The 16,033-nt window shown below is 41.4% G+C and overlaps 1 protein-coding gene across 1 annotated transcript; it reads left to right on the top strand.

Moving 5' to 3' along the window:
- On the top strand, positions 1–15,422 carry LOC145489725 (sodium-coupled monocarboxylate transporter 1-like). The gene is made up of 15 exons (XM_081468755.1): positions 1–1,396; positions 2,467–2,532; positions 4,586–4,637; positions 5,417–5,484; positions 5,954–6,108; positions 6,972–7,112; positions 7,779–7,908; positions 8,048–8,136; positions 8,650–8,762; positions 10,058–10,128; positions 10,580–10,666; positions 11,331–11,581; positions 13,265–13,368; positions 14,146–14,288; positions 14,510–15,422. Exons 1-15 carry the CDS (start codon positions 1,055–1,057, stop codon positions 14,615–14,617), a joined length of 1,920 nt encoding a protein of 639 aa, XP_081324881.1. The 5' UTR covers positions 1–1,054; the 3' UTR covers positions 14,618–15,422.
- Positions 15,423–16,033: the final 611 nt, after the last annotated feature.

Here is a 16,033-nt window from a genome sequence, read left to right as displayed (position 1 = left end):
GCAAAATGGCTAGGAAATTTCAGCCGTTACGTTCCGAACGGAAAAAGATGACTAAGGTAGTCTATAATTTCCCAACGGATTTTACGGACAATTACTGTTTCGTTTTACTTTCAACCGAAATTTCCGGATTTTTTTGGCTAAATGGTAAGCACCCATTGGCCCTTTGCTGTGATTGGTCAGTTAAACTCAGACGAAGGTCCTCGAAAAATCTGACGACTTTGTACTCTCACGATCATAGGTGATAATATCCGGCCTGTATTTATTGGATATATATTTTAAATGCCAAGACTTTTTCATTCCAGGCAAGGCCCGTATTTATAAGAGTCGCTAAGAATATGTACTCAGCTGCATCTTTTAGTAAATAGGACGACGAGGAACAACAGAAAGTTCTCAAATTCCATGTAAATATAAGGGCATAAAATAGAGAACTGAAAATATTTACAGAAATTGCAACGCCTCTGGTGTAATTGACAAGTCACAGGTATTTCATAGTAGCGTGATATTTAGCTGTCACGCAACACTCTTCTTTTTGCGTTGCGTGACAATCCGAACAATGACTGCAATGGATGTATATGATTGTTGTAGACTTGTTGCGGTAAACATTATCTGTACTCTGAGAGAGTTTTGCAAAAAGTATACAGTAAAATAAAAGTGACATTAAAATACGCCTGCAGTTTTGCTTCTCTACAGTTAATTCAAGTTTTTGGGTTCAGTTTTGTAATTGGCCAAATATCTGACCTGCCCCACCTCTGCAGGTGCTCTTCTCCAGCGTTTGTTATTAGCTATGTGACAAAGAAATGTTAAATTTGACACCTGCCAGATTCGGTGACACTTGTGCAGACGTCGAATGTTGTTGCAGTTGGAGTAGAATCACCGATTATCTAGCCAGCTTTGTGCATACCAGCCTAGTTTGTAGATCAAAATCACGTTGCAGACCGTCTTTTTTGCAGTCCGCGTAGGACTCTGTGTCGTGAACGTTTCTGGACGAAGTGCAGATTAGTCAAAGTCAATTTAATCTCCAGTCGTTCTTCAAAGAGCGGCAATATAGGACACAATGGCTGACGAACGCTTCAGCATTATCGACTATGTTGTTTTCTCCGTGATGTTGCTGATTTCGGCGCTAATCGGAGTATGGTATGGTTGCGGACCTGGAGGGAAACAGAAGACAACTGCTGAATATCTTCTGGGAGACCGACAAATGAAAAACTGGCCTGTCGCGATATCCCTTCTGGTGTCGTATCTCTCGGCCATAACGCTTCTCGGGGTACCGTCCGAGATTTACACCTATGGAGCCCAGTACTATGTACTTATCATCTCTTACTTTATCATCTGCTTTACCGTGGCCGTCATTTTCGTGCCGATGTTCAGGAGAGTGAATATCACCTGTGCTAATGAGGTTAGTCTGTAAAATGTAAAAGAACACGAGTTGAGCGCGCGATTATGCAGCTGACTTGCAGTGAGGGCGTTTCGGTGAGCGATAAGGCGGTTATCCCGATGCAAAACAAAAGTTTTGAGAGAAGATATGTCCTCGCGAGTTACCGAAATACCGGAACATCGCCTGTCCCGCACATGTGCTTGTAGAGGCAAAAATAAATCTATTTAGGTGCCAACATCAGGATAGATTACGCGCCAACGCGCGAGTTTCTGTCGAGGTCCACACTTGGAAAGACGAGTGGTGCATCAGGACATTTCATTGCTTCACCGATTTCCCTATCGCCGTAATTTCGCTAGAGAATTACGCGTTTCCAAAACGTTTACTTCACAGTGTGAAAATATTTACACGCTGCATGTTCACCGTCGCCGGAATTTGGGAAAAGAAAAGAAAGAAAACCTTTTGATCTGGGGAACGTTACCTTATCTCAAGTTTTATAAGTTTAGTTCTGTTTTAGCTTAGTACTTTTAAATGTTTAAAAGTTTATTTTATTTATGGACTAGGACGTGAAATATTTGTGTAGATAAGAAGGTAATTGAATTCCTGCTGAACGGATATTAGAATACAATGGGCAATTTGTTTGTTTTCAGTTTCAATAGGATTTGTCTCTTGTTCTGCGCGTGCCTCTAGGGCAGATTAGGAGACGGGAAGGCGAAGTGACATATTAGAGATGTTTAGTAATTGCTTGTCTCGTAACAAACAAACCAAAAGGATTCGGAAACAAACATTTACACGAACTGATTTACACAGCTGTAGCTTCCAACGCAGACCGTCTTTTAACTTGTCACGCAATCTTCCTTCCTATAGAATCCAGGATTAGCGATTGCGTGACTAGTGCCTGCGAGCTGTAACAAAAACAAAACTACAGGTGGAAATGAAACTCAAGAGGCTTTTCTTGAACGGTTTTCAGTTACGGTTAAAGGTTCTTAATTGTCCTCTGTTCGATCTTACCTCTCTCGTGCGGGGAAATTGGAACAAATAAAGGATCCTTAACAATTAATGTATACATTTATTTTTTCCTCTTTTGTTGACAGTACCTCGAAAGGAGGTTCAGCGTTGGGGTAAGGATGGTGGGTTGTGTGTTCTTCATATTAGAATACGTAAGTATTGAAACTTCTTGGATTTCTAATTGAGGGGGACGTGAGGATTTGCGGTGTTGCGGTGTTGATAATTTTTTAATGCGGTGATGCGGTGAATAGAATCTCAACTTGCGGTGTTGCGGTGATCTCAAACCCTACGGTGTGCGATGTTTGTGTTTTTCACGCTGCGGTGTTCGGTGAAATGAAATTGTTTGCGGTGCTGGGGTGTTTTGATTAACCTTTCTCAAACCTAAATTTGACCTAAATGTAGCATGTAAACTTCGTTAACCCATGCTAATTTATGACAAACACGTACCACTGAGGTTAATAATTTGTAACCAAATACAGACCATCACTTTCCAGGCAATCTTCAATGTGCTTCGGCTGCCAATCCGAAGCTGTTTTTATTTATACGTAACTTGTCAAGTAACTCGACCTCTGCCACCCGGAGCTCAGTGTTCGGTAGACACGTGGAGGAGCGAGGACAGAAGCAATCCTGGAAATTCTGGAAACGCCAAGGCCGAATATAATGTATTATTGACCGGACAGCTTCTTCTTACGAAAAAAGGAAAAGGCGGCGAAAACTACCGGCCACAAAATATATTCAGATGTCGTGTCGGCAGGGAAGAAAGAAGTCTTTCTAAGCTAAGGAAGCGTTGTAACTTACACACGTTTACAATTTTTTTCCTTTTGCTATTCGACTTCGTCTAGAGGTCATTCTGATACCGGTTTATACCCGCTCCAAGGTCCTGCGACTTTCTTGACCTTCGATTATCGATATCGAGCGCAAACGCAGCTAACTCCGGAAAGCAATACTTTCAGTCCAGATGGGGCTTCAATCAGTGGGTTTATACACCAAGAAACTGTGAGCGAAGTAGAAGAAGAGAGGGATCTGGGGTAACTCTCGAGGCTCCGCTCTTTTTTCTTCGTGCGCTTCCTAGCTTAGCGCAAGGTTTCTTCACAAGAGCAAGAAAGCGGATTTACAGGCATCAGCAGTATCGACATATGTGCAATGAAAAGCGTTGTGATGTGCTTATTTTGTGGAAAATTGTTGAAGTATAAAGGTATTATCTTCAGTGTAGACTCGCATCACGGTGCTAAAAATACGTGTTGCGGTGACGGTGTTTTGTTGACTTTTCTTGCGGTGATGCGGTGTTCGTTAATTTTTTTTTTGCGGTGTTGCGGTGTTCAGAACCTCCCCATGTCCCCCTCCTAATTAACGATTGGACTACGAGTCCTCGTTTTCTATGAGCGTATAGTCAACGACGCCCAGCCTAGCTGACTATTCGCTCATGGAAAACGAGGGCTAGTAGTATAATTGTTTTATGTCAGTAGACACTTAAAATAATTACTCCATAAACTTACGATTTGGGGTATTTTTAAACGAGCTCATTCGCGGTATTTTGAGTTATTTTGGCGAAGTACAAAATTTCCTTTAAATGGTAGGAAACCTGAAAATGACAGTTTAATAAGATAGAAAAACACCAAAGGGATAATGATAAACCATAAAGGAACAAGGATGGCTAAGGATGGAGGAGATTAACACGGATTACAAACGACGAATTTGAAAAATTGAGGCTGAACTTTTCAATATGCGCAAACCGTGAATTAGCTCCTTTAAGCCCAATGCGCGCGATCGTTTTCTATCTCCAGGCGTAGTCAATCAATGAACGTCGATGAAGAACAAAAGTTGTATATTTGTTACCGATTGCCGATTGAAATCGACAACGATAGATTCATAGATTGTTATCGGAAACTTTTGTCCTTTTTCAAGTTACACTGACAAAATGATTAACAACATTTGTCTGCGATGATTTTATTGAGACAGGAATTATCGATTTTTAGAGATTTTTGTCCGTCGATACCAATAGCGATTGTTAAATTGTAGCCTGCGAGCAGGCTCACGTTGGGAGCAAACGCGCGACCGGCGAAGAGCGAATTTGTCATCAAGAGAAACAATCAGATTCGTGGATTTTTAATGGAACACAGCTGAGTGGCTAGTAAGAGGTAGTAATTTACCATAATGAACAGCAACGATGATAAGTCTAAGCCATGTTCTGTCTTGTTTTGGTAGACCCTTTATTTATTCGTGGTCCTCTACGCACCTTCGCTTGCTTTAGAGGCTGGTAAGTTCTTATGTTTAGACTGAAATTAAAGTATGCATCGTGCCAATTATTGCATTCCACCGTTACATACTTGTTAAGGTGTTTGTGGGTAAAGTAGTTTATTAAAACTCTCGTAAAACAACTGAATGAACGAGTACATTTTACAATCTTAAATTATCTAAAGTACAGTAATTTATAAATATAACAGTGGTACTATCAATTGAGTCACATAAAATATTTAAATGTAAAAAAAGTCTTCTACTCTCTTTGTCGTGCAGGCCTGCATGTTTACAAGTATAACAGTGATACTATCAACTGAGTCACATAAAATATTTAAATGTAAAAAAGTCCTCTACTCTCTTTGTCGTGCAGGCCTGAATGGCAGGAAGAGACTTGGGTTTCTTCTGGGTAGTATTTCTACTCCTTCCTGAATGGAATTATACCCGTCCCCCCACCCGGTATTAAATTCGCCGGTATCTGTTTATGCACTTTAGCAGGGCACGGTTAGATTTAAGTGTCTTGCCCAAAGCACAACAGAGTGATTCCGACCAAGGCTCGAACCCAAGCTGCTTAATCATGACTTCCAGCGCGTTTATAAACCAGTATACCACCAAAGCTCTCCCATGTGTACAATCCATGTTAAGTTAAAACGCTTGTTAATGATTGGCATTTTTATCCAAGTCATTTTCTTAACAGATTGCTATACATCATTTCTTTTAATTTCATTTTTGAGAATCGGTATCATGTGAAACACAGGAAAGTAGGTTTTCTCACACGCTCGGTTTCTTTCTCTTTTGCAGTTGCTGGTATTCCACTGACCGCTTCTATCCTCACCACTGGGGTCGTTTGTACTTTTTACACCAGTCTGGTGAGTAAGCGTTTGACAACACAACTTATCAGTTAATGAAAGCGCGCATGCAAACTAAGAGTTTGTCACGACGTTGCCGAGTGGTTTAGGGCGCTGGATTTGAGCTCTGGAGGTCCCTGGTTCAATTCACAGTCTTCACCCTACCGACCGTCATTTGTATTTTCTCTCGGTAGTCTTGTGTTCAACTCCTCGACCAAGTTGTGTAAATAGCCAACTGGTCAACCTCCCACCAATTGGGGTTCTTATAATTAGTATTTTATGTTCCATTTGAAATATTTTTTTTTCTTTATAGTTTATGATATATTTGCAAGATTTGTCTAATTATTTACAGACTGTTCCCAATTAACGCAACGGTTAAATTATATATTTATTTATATTTGAGTATGGTTCGTTAAGTTAAACACTTACTGCAATGATTCTATTTAGCGCCTTTATTCCAATAAACGCCCTCTTTCTGATTTTCCTTCAGGGTGGACTGAAAGCCGTAGTGTGGACTGACGTGTTTCAGTCCGCAGTGATGGTCGGAGGTCTCATTACAGTTGCAGTCATCGGCAGTGTTGAAGTCGGAGGTTTGAGTAAAGTGTGGGAAATCAACGAGCACTTTAATAGGACCACGTTTTTCGAGTAAGTACAACTTGTTATTTAGTTCATTAGCATTACTCAGTGTCAATCCTATCTGTACCCCCGTTCACACCAGTTTGCTGATTTTGTCCCCCCCCCCCCCCCCTCCGTAACCCCTTATATGGACTATATAGGCAGGTGCGGCCCCAAAGGGTGTGGCTTTTGAGCAGTTATGGCCTGAGAAAGGGCATAGATTTTTCCCATTTTGGTCTGAAATAAGGTATCTTTTCACTCTGGCTTAGCATTGTGTTTTTTGCTCACGAGGAACTATTTTTTCCGCATTAACATTGGCAAATTTGTAGTCCCTCTCAAATGCTCATGTAAATGGAAACCATGCCTGGTTCGCTGCCTTCATACAATGGAGCCGTGCACTAATTTGGGAGGTCTGAAATGGGGTGTCGGCTTTTAGCTCAGGTCTGAAATAGGTTAGGGAAAGTCACAGGTTTTGGTCCGAAACAGGGTACAGAGGCCTGTTTCTCGAAAGCACCGGGAACGTTTCGGGCCCGTAAAGCCATTTTTAGTTCATCTGTACCTAAAAACTCCTTGTATGAAGAGAACCTCTGTTCATATTAAGAATCTGTGAATAAAACAGCTCTGTAATCATAAGGTTTGAGATTTTGCCATGACTTTCCGGGTGCGAAAACTTTACGGCTCCTACGAGAAACCCCCCCAGGTTTCAAGGTTCGAGCCTGACACCCCGGCCAAAAACTTTGGGGAGTGTGCGCTGTTTACCCACAGAGTCGGTCCCCAATCTTAGGCGTCCTAATTATAAGTTAATTGTCGCTTGATTAATTGATTGATCGCTTAACTGATCGATCGATTGATTGATTCGTTCATTTGTTAAGTGTGCGTTTATATCGTTCCAGCTTTAATCCAGACCCCAAGGTGCGAAACACGTTTTGGACATTAACTATTGGTGGAGCCTTCACTGCCATGCCTGTGTGGACTGTAAGTCAGACGGCAGTCCAGCGTTTTCTCGCCATAAGATCCTTGAAAGACGCGAAATGGTAACGAACAAATTAAATGAATACTGTTCAGCCTTTCCAATTGGAAACAAGGTTTATCTTCCTTTACTCTTGCCCCTCCTCAGTGGGTGCTTCGAGTGATAACGGAAATATTTTTGTTAACAATTAAGTATTTTAATTTGTTTTTTACCTACTTGCAATTTACACTAGGAATAAAGTAGGGTATTCTAACTGCTGAAATGTCCACAAAACGCGTTCATACGCAATGCTATCATCCTCTATTGCCCCAATGAATAGACTTCGATTACCCGTAAGTCCTGAGGGGACCTACCTTGACTATATTTGTGCTTTTGACCAGGTTTTCTGCCGCTTTCGGCAAGCTACACAGTGATAAGTTGTATTAAGTGTTTGAAAATTTAATCAGCGCCTAGCTTCCAATAAGCGCACACCTCGAATAAGCGCCCACTCTCAATTGCAATGTCCAAAAATTTAATAAGCGCCCAGGGCGGCTAATCGAATAAATACGGTATCTCTGTTGTGCGATTGCCCCCCCCCCCCCCCCCTCCAAACCAGGCTTAATCTTCCCAGCAATATCTTAGCCTTGTCTGGGCAGTGAATTACCATATTTTCGATGAGAATATAATGATTTACGATTTAACCTTATTCCCTTCAATCTCTCTTGTACTCAGTTTTTTTTTTTTTTTAAAGGGCCGTGTGGATGAACGTTCCTGGTCTTATTGTCATCGTCACCCTATGTTGTTTGGACGGACTCGTTATTTTCGCTGTGTACTCGGGGTGTGACCTTATAAAGTCTGGCAAAATTACCAGCAATGACCAGGTAAAAATACCATAGCACTATATATCAATGCCATTCACCCAAAAGCTGTAAAATGACACAAATTTGGATTGTTCTCTAACGATTTACGTAAGAACCGTTCTGTAATATTCACGTTTTCCTCATGCCTTTCTCATCACAGACGCTGCCATACTTTGTAATCAACAAGCTTCACAACCTGAAGGGTCTGCCGGGAATGTTCACGGCCTGTTTGTATGCAGGGGCTCTAAGGTAACGTATCTGTGTAGTGGGGGTGGGGGGTGGGCTAATGGAAGACGAGTCCAAATCGGAAGTGTTCCTAGGAGGATTTAGAAACATGATCGCTTGGAAAAGTTTAAGGAACGAAGGAGGGCGGTAAAATTCTTTTCTGGATAAGTCCTGGAAATACATGCTTCCAACTCCTATTGTAAGGATCTCTCTTCCCCACCCTACTAAGGGAGCTAATTCTCAGGCATGCCACTTAGATGAAAAACGAAATCAAATATTTTAGGTAGGCATAATAGGCTTAAAAATCCTAGCTGGCAGGAGGAAGACCAGTTGGTTATTTACATGCGTGACCGAGGAGTTGAACCAGGGTCTACCGAGAAACAACTCCAGCTAAGTGGTCAGAGGGGGACTTGAACCTGCGACCTCAAGATTTTAGGTCCGACGCCCTAACCACTGGGCCAAATAAATAAAAATAACTGGCTAAAGGAATCAACACTCAAACCTGAATGGAGTTATATAATTTTGTTTATCCCAAAGCACGGGATCATCGGCTCTTAATGCCATGTCACTGGTGGTTCTAGAGGACATCATCAAGAAGAGAATGAAAGATCTGACCGACTCGGATGCCGCTAAAATTTGCAAGATCATCGGTTAGTCACCTAGCGCCTGTGTAGCATAACTGAGTTAAGTGAAATAATAAGTTTACAAACATTGAACGACAAACCAGTAACAAACAAACCTCGGGTAAACAACACCGAGTTACAAGAATGCAGGCTGCACGACGCAAAAGAATGGTTTATTTACTGACTAACTTAAACTCTTTGTTGTCTGTAATTTCAAGGGGCCATTTCTTGGTTTCTTTGGGCCTCTGCCTCACAGCCCTTGCCTCACGACGAGGCCATATGAGTAATCGTTCGTTCGCTAGTCTGCTTTACTTGGGTGTTGGCTTTTACGCAAAACAAACTCGTTTTTCACTATAGCAATTTATATTAGATTTTGTCTAGTTTCCTCTTTAGTGTATATCTGACCGTATTCGCAAAAACATGCCCGCAGAGAACTCAAGACAACGGCAAGGAGATTGGCCCGTCACGCACTACTTGGCATATGCCTCTCCAGCAGGGTCCCTCCCAATACAGAACCTTAGGCAGTATTCAACAACTGAGCAGTGCCCAGCCACATAGTTAGAATCAATGTTATTTAGCACTAAAAACGCAAGTTTGGCTAAGTAAAGGTGTCACTAAAAGTCACCATACCATCGTCCTTCTTTTGGCCGCTGGCCGCTATGGAGCAAACCACCAGTAGTTTGGCCAGTGCCATTTCCCCCCAGCCCGGCCTTGACGGAGTCTCGTTAGGTTTTAGAGAGCTGGCTAAGCGAGTCTAAGTAAAAGCCTAGAGGGCATGTTTTCTTCGAGGTCGCGCAGATATATGCACCGTAAATCCTCGAATTAGCGCCCGGAGCGCTTATTTCAAATTTACGAGAAGACGGGGGGAGGGTGTGCTTAATCATCTGCGCATAATCACCAACATAGCCTGTTTATCGACATGAAAATCTGATCTTAAAATTAAATCGCGGCACCGTTAGTACTTGTGATTTTTTTCCAAACTTAACGTGTTCACAAACTAAAACATTGTACATATCTAATTCTACAAGACCAAAACTATACATCCTTTGTTGTCTCATTACTCGTCCACAAAATGAGGAGATGGCAGGGGGCGCTTATTCGACGGGGAGGGTGGGGCGTCGCTTGTTTTAATTTTGACTGATAGGAGGGACGCTTATTTGAAGGGCGCTTACTCGAAGGGGGGGGGGGGGCGCTAATTCGAGGATTTACGGGGAAATTATGTAACTGTGAAACATGTAACCAACACAGATTGTTATAGCGACGATTTCTATAGGGCAATCGCAATCTAAATGGATGTTTGACGTTTAATTTTTTTTTTCAAGCGTTGGCATTTGGTGTGATCGTGATCGCTGGAGCGTTTGTAGTCAAGTATGTTGGAACTATGGTTTTGCAGGTAAGCGTTGATTTCTATTAACATGTAGCTATTCATAAAAATAAAAAAAAAGTTTGATTTCACTTGAAGTCTCACGGCACTTCGGAATGTTAACCAAAGAGGATTGATCAATTACTAAACGTACTACAGTGCATGTGTGCTGGTGTGGCAAAGCAAGCAAAACGGAGCAGAGTAGAGCGGAGCAGAGCAGAGCAGCGCAGCGCAACGCGTTCTGACTATACTTATGAATTTCTTGCCTTCTTTGCCAGAGTACTTTAATAAAAGACTTTGCACAAAAACATTACTGCATTTCATTTATTTTTAGGAACCTTTATGCCAAAAATTTCACAATTATCGGAAATCCAAACTGTACTTCTTTGGGATTTCCACCCGAGGCCATTAAGTCATTGAAAAAAAGTCGCTCCGTATATACTGACTGAAAGTGAAATTGTTTCTTTGATTACCTCGTTAGCTTGCCTACAGTATTTTCGGGATCTGTGGTGGGCCATTACTTGGCATTTTTCTGCTGGGAATGTTTGTGCGCCGAGCAAATGCAAAGGTGAGTGGATGTGAGGTAGAGTTGTTATTCGAAAACATCTGAGGCATCGAGATATTAAACCAGAAATAACGAATAACAAAACGACGATATGCAAACCCCGCTGTTATTGCGGATCCTTAAGCTCATCTTGATGCTTAAGCGTGCTATTTTAAATGTGTCCCTGTTATCGTTTGGCGCTAGGAATTTACTTCATTGAAACAACGAAAAGTTGAAACGCGGTCAAGAGATTTGGAAAAGCTCCAAATACTGTGAATTTTCGGTTTAAATCCTCTTACATACGATGTTAGCCATTTTAAACTCTTCTCACGTGTTTAATATTTGCCCACTCGAGAACCGTCTTAGTCTCTTGTGCAGACGCTCTACGGGTTCGTCACGCAATCTTTTTTCCCTGAGGTTGGCGCGGAGTACGTGACGAGCAATCAGAACGCCTGGAAAGGAGGCTAGAGACGTCTGGAATTTGACCAAAAAAAGACATACTGATGACGTAACTCCTCAAAGATCTGTATAGCGTCTCTGATTGGTTACTACTTGCGCGCGAAAATTGAAACGCGAGCAACATCCAATCAGAGAATCTTAACGGATATCCGTAAGAGCTTTGAGTTTTTCGTCTTTTGCACTCATGCCAAGCTAACAGGATGTCTACTTTTCAACAACTCTGCCACAGGGTGCGTACGCTGGTGTTTTCACTGGAGCGGCGCTGACCTCCTGGGTGTTCTTGGGTTCGGTTTTCTACCCTCCCAATAAATACCCTGGCACCACCTCGGTTAGGGACTGCCAGTTTTATAAGGATGCTGTCTATTACACCACGAACGCTTCGGCAGGTGTCAACGTCACTGCAAAACAATACAACTACTCGATGGAAATCCTTGACGAGTATGGAGATGGATACATCTACAATCCTCATGAGCCTCATGGGTGAGAAACGTCGTTCTTAAAATAATGCAGGTGGTAAGCATTGGTGATAGGACTAAATGGAGTTTAGTTTGGTCTGTTAGAGCGTCCTTCAATCGAGTGTCGTAAGACTAATTACTTACTACTGAGACTACTCAGCCAATCTCAAACCGTAGTAAATTCAAAACCAAGGGACTGTGCAATAATTACCTGGATGGGGGAGGGGGTTGGAAAATTAGAGGGGGGGGGGGGTAGACGAGAGAGAGAGGGGGATTGGATGTAAAATTTAATATGTGTGGGAATGCCTTGTTTGAAAAGCTTCAGAAATTAAAAGAAGACCATGTTCGTCAGGGGCAGTACTTCCTTGAGTAACTTAAGTTTTCCTGCACTCCAACGTGCGATAGATGACTTAATGAAGGTTGGACAAGAGGTGTTCCTGACCAACGTTCTCCAGTTCCAACCCTAGATGCTACTTCGCCTGGAAAGTACTTACCATTCACTACGGTAACGTCCACTGGAGACCAGATCGACAAGTTTCTCCCAAGTCTCCAGATAAAGAGATTGTTCAATGAGGGAAAATTGCCCTCTTCTGAAGAGAGGTCTTTGCCAGAGGTGTGTTCCCAGTACAACGTGGACGAGACTGCATGTAAAAGTTATGTACAGCACCTTGAATTCCATGATGCAAAAGCCAAAAAAAAGAGTAAGAGAAAGGAAGACTCTTCCGCTTATTTCTTGGACAGTTGAAAAACATGTAAAAGCACTTACCAACAAGCAGCTGAAAATGTATCTAAAGCAAAAAGGTCTTAAGATAAGTGGAAGCAAGACTGAGTTGATTGATCGAGTTCTCACCCACGCACGTGGGAACTTAAGTGCCAGAGATGCTGTAGAAGATGAGGAATCTCCCAGTTCATGCGAAGACGACACAAGCTCAGAGTCCAGCGATTCTGATGACTCTTCAAATGACTCTTTGACATACATCGAAGAGTCATTTGAAGTGATGTTTGTACCGGAGGAAGAACTCCAACAAGTGAACTAGGTATGAGGGAATCAGTGGGAGGAGACTTTTTTCAAAGCGGAGGTGTTAGCCTTAATATTATCATTATGTGAGGGGGAGAGGTTGAAATTAATTTATGTTTAAGAAGAGCGGGGTATGACTTAGTTTTGGGGCATATTTCACCCATTTCCCAGCCTCCCCCCCCCCCTCCCCCCCCCTCCCCCCCTTCCTTCCAGGTAGTTATTGCGCAGTCCACAAAATCAAAGTAATCGACACTCAGTGAACCTTTTCGGCGATTCGGCGGCCATTTTGAATTCTATTGTTTCAAATAGCTATTATGGGATGCTTAGGAGACAAACACAACTAATTTGGCCCCTGAGCATCTCATAATAGCTATTTGAATCAGCAGAATTCACAATGGCCGCCGTATCGCCGAAAGGTCCATTGAAAACCCCGCTCTATCATACGGTTATGACTTGACGGTTATGTAAAAATCTCTCCGGCTTCACTTATTCAAACAATCAGATGCAAGACCAAAACTAATTACGACTTCGCTAGGTGCATTTTTCTGCCCTTGGCACCGGTTACGTGCATTTGCTTCGCGTTCTTGTTGGTTCATTGAGACTGTGTTGTTTCTTATGTTGTGATTTGTTGTGACAATACCCACACTACGCCGAACTGAAAAGCTCTCTATTTCAATATTCTCTCCACAGTGTTGCTATCGCAGATGATTTTTATCACATCTCGTACCTGTGGTTCAGTGCTATTTCTGTACTGACGTCATTTGTCGTGGGAATCTTGGTGAGCTTTGCTTTTGGTAAGTACGCAAAATTTTATAGATATTATAGATTTATATATTATAGATTTTACCTACCGGTGAACAATGGTAGGTGCGTTTAACTCTCAAGTGTTCCAAGTTGGAGCGCTGGTCCGGGTCATTTTGTCGGGTTATTTTCTCTACTCCTTGTTTGGTTTGCTATTATTTTTGCAAAATAACACCTTGCATACGGCTGGTGCGCCTGAAATTTGAATTGAGCAATCAGGGTTCAGCAGGCGGGAAAAAATGTTCTGTCTTGACGTCAATATATGTCAACAGGAAAGGCATTGAAGTCGGGCAACTTTTCTCACTGGAGACGGCATTGCATATTCACGAAAAGGGATTTATAATTTCAGAAACCATATCAAATTGTATAATGTGAAAAATATTCAAGCTTTTACATGTAATTTGACGCCAAAATGGGTCGTCCGCTTCCGGCAATTAGCTCGTAGTCTATCGAGTGCCGCCAAGTAGGATAATAGTTGTGTTAGTTTGAACAAAATGTGTTGTTGCTCGTCAAATTAAACCCAGAATTGTGGAGTTAAGTATTAGGAGAGACCAAAGCAACTTTAGCATTGTCTTTAATTATTTTTTTAGCTGCCTTAAGAAAAAAGACTATTATCGTTTCGTTTAGGTAGGACAGCTCGGTTTTGACTGCCGCTCTCGTACTGCGGGCGCAGCGATTTATACAAGGATTGATCAATTATTAATTTTGAATTAAATTGGTGCGAACAATTCCTTAGATACGAATATTTTACGCTATTTTTCCCTCCTTAGAAACCAAAGAAGACCGCGCTAGAGAAATCGATCCCAGGCTACTTTTCCCGCTGAAGGAGTGGTTATATGGGTTTTTGCCAGATCACAAGTTCTCCTGGGAAATTGATGAAAGTCAACCTGAACTGAAGGATTTTGCTCACAGGGTACTATACACTGTATATATATTATCAGCTGGCAATACGACTTTTAGCCAATTCTCAGCAACCAGAAAATTAAATCTCCTCGACACCCTCTTACTTAGTTAGCTTTTTATATGTTTTTTTTTTCTTCTTTTTTTTTTTTTTTTTTTTGTAAGCTAGTACACCAGAAAATAAAATTGTTTTGTTACCTTTGTATTTATTCCCTTGTTCATTTGTTTTGTTAGGAAATCGTAGTTGGCGCTGATGAGGATGACTATGGAAAGCTTAGAAAACACCGCGGGCACAGTATCCTGGATGAGGAAGTAACCGAACATAGCGAAACAGTGTTCTGAATGTTTCAACTGAAATTAAGTACTCCTCGCCTCCCTCGAAGGCTTTAGAAAAGATTCTTACGCATAGTGACTTCTCTACATTTGCTATATAACATTTTTAATCCTGATTTTCATTTAGTAAATATGTTATGCAGGCACTCGATTTGGTTGTGTTATGGGAAGGTTGACGTTTTTTATACGGTAATACAAGTGTGATTTTTTCAAGTGTGCGCTCTTTCCTTTATTCTTCGGAAGAGGATGAATTGTTTTGCGACTGGGCCATTTGTAGGCTGTTAAATATATACTGTAATGTTTAAATTTGCTGTATGAATAAAAACATTGATTTCTTTGCTATTAAGGCAGCATAAACTCTCTTCCATGCATGAAAGCAGTCACTTTTTTCCGCTACTCAAGTCATGGTATTTGAAATTATCATTTGGCCAGGTACAAAATTGAAAGAAAATCTGAAAATACTAGTTTACGAAGATAGAAAAACACCAAAGAGATAATAATAATGATAAGGAACAAGGATGGTGAAATTTAACACGGATTGCGAACGACGAACCTGAAAAATTTAGGCTAAACTTTTCGAGATGCGCAAACTGTGTTATGGCTCCTACAAGGACTTAGCGAGCACCTAGGTTCCTTGTACCGAAACTGATCTCGCGCGCTCGCTTGCATTGTGACATAACAACACGATCTTTATATGAATGAGTGAAATATTTGAGACAGGGGAGGTGTGAGCAGCCCCTAGCAATGTAATAAATGACTAAAAAATCGTGTGCCTTTTTCATGGAACGTAATAAAAACCCATGGTCTATTTTTTGTCACTCAATATTAAACGGATGTTTTTGTTTTTTTTGCTGCTGTTTGTTTGCTTTTTTAAGGAAGTTTAAAATAACTTTTTAATTAGAGTTAAATCTCCCGCCAAAAAAATAACAAAAAAACTTTCGAACATTTTGGAAAAGGCCACGGACGATGCTGATAACAACTGTTAGAGTGTTGTAAATACCGGTTTAAATTGGATTTCTTAGGGGATGAAAAATTGTCTGGCGCGAGACGAGATGGTCGCGTCTGCTAAGGGTCTTCTAACACATCATACCCTTAGGCAACAAGTATTAGATTCCTAATGACTATCGGTGTTATTCTTTGCGACACTTTGACCTTTCTGAAACCATCAATCCTTACATAATCTCTGAACAATGAATCATTGCAATCGGTCAAATACAGTTAACTTTAAGCTTATATAGGTGGATCTACTTCACCCGGGAGGAGGGGGACTCGTTATAATGGCCTATACAGAGAGGCTCCACGCGAAAGGAATATCTCTTTCAGCCTTCAGGTATATAGAAGGGTAGGGATTTCACAAGTTGAGATGTGTGAAAGGGTTGGGAAATCTGTCATTTAGTTATTTTAAATGGCCTTTAATTAAAATAT

This window comes from Orbicella franksi, chromosome 6, assembly GCF_964199315.1.
Source record: "Orbicella franksi chromosome 6, jaOrbFran1.1, whole genome shotgun sequence".
NCBI lineage: Eukaryota > Metazoa > Cnidaria > Anthozoa > Scleractinia > Merulinidae > Orbicella > Orbicella franksi.
The sequence above is the reverse complement of the archived record's forward strand: the minus strand, read 5'-3'. Positions and strand labels throughout refer to the sequence as shown.